Source organism: Synchiropus splendidus, chromosome 4, assembly GCF_027744825.2.
Source record: "Synchiropus splendidus isolate RoL2022-P1 chromosome 4, RoL_Sspl_1.0, whole genome shotgun sequence".
Lineage (NCBI taxonomy): Eukaryota > Metazoa > Chordata > Actinopteri > Syngnathiformes > Callionymidae > Synchiropus > Synchiropus splendidus.
The window spans coordinates 30,218,312-30,222,996 of NC_071337.1; the positions used below are offsets into that span (position 1 = coordinate 30,218,312).

Consider the following 4,685-nt stretch of genomic DNA (forward strand, 5'->3'; position numbering starts at 1 on the left):
GTTGTTGCAAATCTGTGTCAGTAGCTGTGAATAAGAGTGTGTGTATGTGTGTGAATATGTGTGATTGTAGAGTTATTTGTTGTGCTTGCGCATATGACTATGTTTAGCGGCTCATTTATGTCAAAGTATGTGATAATTAGTTTTGGTACAGTCACATATCAGGGAGTGTTTAAATTTCTTGGCGTGTTTTCATGTGTTTCTCAACCATTTTTGTGGTGATTCCAAAGGGTGCGTACTACAGTAGTCGTAAGTATAGGTTTGGGTGCTGTCTGGTGTGTGTGTCGAGGTGTGTGTGCGTTTGTGTTTGTAGCTGTTGGTGTATGTTTTGTGTACCTCTGTATCGTGGCGTGGCCTTGTCACAGTTTGTGTGTAAGTGTGATTATCTATTAGCATGTATTTAAGGGTCCATTTATGTGTTGGTCATGTGTCTGAAGGTATAACTTCTGTGGGTATGGCGTGGTCTTTTTGTGGTGAGTCGTCTGTATTGTTTTTTTTTTGTTTTTTTTTTGGGGGGGGGATTTTGATGAAACATTAGTCACAATATGTCCACTTGCAAATGCGTAGCAGCATCAACAATTAAGCTGTGGAGGCGCCTCTCACTTCACTGTTTGATTCCAGACACCACACGCACACATACTGCCATAATAGATGCACAGTGTCGGGGAGGTCATTTGCCTTTGACTCTAGCCTGCCATCTAGCGGCACTGTAAGTATCTGCACTACTGTGGATGTGGTGTTCTGAGACGGTGGAGGAATCTATATAACATACAGAGCCAGATGAGACCGAGAAGGAGGCGTGTACGGAATACAAGACGCTGTATGACTGATGATCTCATGGTTTGTGAGGTTGTTGGAATCAAAGTGTAATACTTGCATTGTACATAACAGTTGGCTGTTTTTGATGAATCACCTGGAGCATCTTGGGTGACCCATCCCTTCTCAATAGTGCATCACTCTTCAAAGCTCCCACATGAAACCGTGTTAAGGACAAGGTGTCCCTTCCAGCGCACACGCCCACGGAGGCACGCACGCGCACCTACAGCGCAGCCTGACAGGAATGAGGTCAGACACTCAGATCCTCATTGCACACTATTATTATTATTACCCGTGTTTGTCAGCCAATGGGACGGCGGGGTGGGCGTGCCTCGGCTGAAAAAACGCAGATGGAAACAGATGGTGATTGGCTTCTATACGCTGAGCTGAGGGTATATATGGATGAGACGGCGGTAGTAGTGTTTACAGTAATATAACAGAGCGCTCTGGAAACAGGGAGACTATGAGAAAACGCAACTGCTCCATTAATCCACATGGTTCCTGCTGCGCAGCTCACAGCCAGGTTCACTTGAGGGACTTAACTTGCTGCTGCTGCCCCAAGCAGCGTCTTTCCATTCTCGCAGGGAGAGTTTTCAGCCGCACAGGCAGTTGAAGTTTGATTTTAAGGAGAGCGACTAACTGAAGTGAGAGAAAGTTCTTCCGTTTGCCGTGTAAAGAAAGTGTGCGGGGCAGGATGGTTCAGCACATGACAGAGAGCGCAGTGGCGCACTCCCCAGCTGGAGACTCCACAGACACGGACTTGGACATGGATCTGTCTCCGACCCCTGAGTCTCCATCCTTCGGAGAGCGCAGTGACCTGGCGTGGTGCAAGACGCCGTCGGGTCACATCAAGAGACCCATGAACGCGTTCATGGTGTGGTCGCAGATCGAGCGCAGGAAGATCATGGAGCAGAGTCCGGACATGCATAACGCAGAGATCTCCAAGCGTCTGGGGAAACGCTGGAAGCTGCTGAAAGACACAGACAAGATCCCTTTCATCCGGGAGGCGGAGCGGCTCAGACTGAAGCACATGGCCGACTATCCGGACTACAAGTACCGGCCGAGGAAGAAGGTCAAGTCGAGCAGCGGCGCCGGCAAGCAGGCGGAGCGCGGCGCGGAGCGCAAAGGTGGAGTGAAGAGAAGCCCCGCGTCTAAGGGGGCGAGCCGGGCGCACAAGCAGACCGGCGCGAAGTCTGACTCCACGGGTGATCATCAGGCGCTCTTCAAATCTAGGTCAGTGTCTGGAGCCAGACTCATTCCTGAGAAGCGCGCTGGGGAGACAAGGCGCGGCCACATGCTCGGTGGAGCAGACAGTCTGGAGAGCGGACCTCCCTCCGTGGGAGTCCCGGGGAGCCCAACGCTCAGCAGCTCCCCGGATTCCGGCGACCCACTCAGCCTGTACGAGGACCAGACGTCTGCGGCCACGGCTCGCCTCAGGTACACCCGCGCTTCCTCTCCGACCCCGTCCGCCTCCCACTCCTCCTCGTCCGTGTCATCGTCATCATCGGATGAAGAGTTTGAGGACGAGCGGCTCGAGCCGAACCCGAGCCCGAGCTACGAGAGCATGTCTCTAGGTGGGATGGGCTTCTCCGACACGGAGCTGGACCGCGACTTGGACTGGAACTTCGGCGAGTGCGGGGTGGGATCGCACTTTGACTTTCCAGACTACTGCACCCCGGAGGTCAGCGAGATGATCTCAGGGGACTGGCTGGAGTCCACCATCTCCAACTTGGTCTTCACATACTGAACGGACCCAAGGGGTGGGCGCCGAGTGAGACTTTCCCCCTCCCTCGCGTTTTCGGACTGTTTATCCCCCCCGAGACGGGCGCGTGTGCTCCCCGACCACATGTTTCACCAGGAAGAGTGAGAACAGAACCTGTGAGCGCGGCGGGCGCGCGCCGCCCATCCACTTGGACAGCGCGCGGGGCGCAGGGCAGGCGCGCGCGGACGGAGAAAATGCTTAGTTTGCATTTAGACAGAGGAGGAGTGAATGTAAACAGAGAGCCGTGACACACAAAGACTGAAAGTTTGAATCAGTTCTGGCGCGGGAAAAGAGACGCTTCTCTATACGTCGGTTTAACCTCTTACCCTCGACCATCGATCTGATTCAGGTGTAGTTTTATTGTCTCAAAACGATTAAGTTCGATATCAATGCGCATGCTCTCCGGGATGTGGAGGATGTTGTTGTTGTCAATGCGTAAAATGTTTATTGCTGCGTAATGACGCACTCGGTGTGACCATCGGACACAATTCACGATCACCAGCTTCTCTTTTAACGGCAGGACATGAATAAAGACTGATTTAAAACCTTCAGAAACACCTTTTCTGAAGCGATGTAAACACTCAGTGCACAATTCAGGACCAATGTTCCCTGACGCGCATCCTTTTATCCGTCTAGTGCTTCAACTTTGTAGTTCCTGTGTGTCAGATTTTTATATTGATGTATTTATACCGGCCAAACTTTTTGATACATAGATGTTCTCGTACAGGTTTTGTTTGAGTTCGTGCACATACACCTGTCTGTATCCGGCGCGGAAGGGCTAGAAGTGTATCTTATTTAAAAACAATGTCCGACTTCTCTCACTTTTGAGATTTGAGTGTGTCATGATTTTTTTACTTGTATTTTTGTACAAAATCTATAGGAAGGGGCGTTTGAGGTGAGCCTACAACGTTGATGTTTGTATTGATATTAGTGTTTGGATGTGCATAAAGGGGTTTGTTTGGCACAATCTGACCTCACAGAGTGTTTACAGTATTTACCCACATGCTTCTTAACGGCACAGTGACTCCAGTTTCACCAGCCAATGAAACAAAAGGCTCCCAGTCCGAGCAGTGACTGTGTTCCTTCAGTACTCATAGACCTACAGACCCCCAGAAAGTCACTGTTTGGATAGAGCTAATACCTCCATGTGCTTCTTTTTTAATCAAAATAAGTTTTATTTAAACCACTGGATGGAATAACACTCTCATTCCACTTTGCCTAGACTTTGGAGGGAGGAATACGTACGAAGTGCTTCATCAGTTCTTTTGCGCAAATTGCATCAAAAATAGTATTTAACCTTTTCTGTACCTGTTGACTAGCAGGCTAATCGTTTTCCTATATTATGGCATGGCAAATAGCATTTGTATTTCAGATTCAGGTATTATGTAGCTATAGCTGTGGTGTTTAAGATTTTTAAAAGAAAATGAAGATATTTATGTCCAGAAATGTTTGTGCGTTTTTTTTTTTTGTTTTTTTTTTTTATGTAGGATGATGATCAACGACAGGCACTAGGACAGCCATCTTTGGACATCCTGATGTTGAAGATGATTGTGGTTGAGAAGTTTTTACTTTGAGACATATTTTGTCCATTTTTTTGTTCCTTTTCTTTTCATTTGTGCAATATCTTTTTGAACCATGCCAATATCATTTGATGTTTCAGACTTCTAAACCAGCCAATGTTTGGGTCAATCACTGCCTCTCAGACCTCTGTACCCTTTTTGTTATTATTATTTTCATTTCCTTTTTTCCCAAAAGGAGGAAATAAAATCAGCTGGAACTGAACTTTTAATGCTGTTTTTACTGTATTATACTGGAATTAAATGCACACATTCAACTCTGATGAAGGAAAAAAAAACACTGAAGGCAAAAAGATTTTGAGGATAATACATCAGTCACATGATCATACGATAGTGGGGAGAACAGGTATTACAACAGTACACTTCATTAAAAAAAATCAAATGGTGCAATAATATCATTCATTCACTCACTCACACAGGCATTAAACTGATTCTATTATGCACAGATCCCATTAAATATCAACAGTGGCACACTGACACACAAAGCATGCTGGTTTCACTTTCACAACTTTGACCTGATTTTCACTCCAAAT

At 47.2% G+C, this 4,685-nt stretch overlaps 1 protein-coding gene across 1 annotated transcript; it reads left to right on the forward strand.

The window, feature by feature from the left end:
• Window positions 1–1,215: 1,215 nt before the first annotated feature.
• sox4a (SRY-box transcription factor 4a) lies at window positions 1,216–4,357 on the forward strand. Its single transcript, XM_053862133.1, has one exon. It carries the CDS (start codon window positions 1,508–1,510, stop codon window positions 2,558–2,560), a length of 1,053 nt encoding a protein of 350 aa, XP_053718108.1. The 5' UTR covers window positions 1,216–1,507; the 3' UTR covers window positions 2,561–4,357.
• The last annotated feature ends 328 nt before the right edge of the window (window positions 4,358–4,685 follow it).

Coding starts and splice junctions, on each gene's coding strand:
- sox4a (XM_053862133.1), top strand. CDS start 1,508: ATGGTTCAGCACATGACAGAGAGCGCAGTGGCGCACTCCCCAGCTGGA.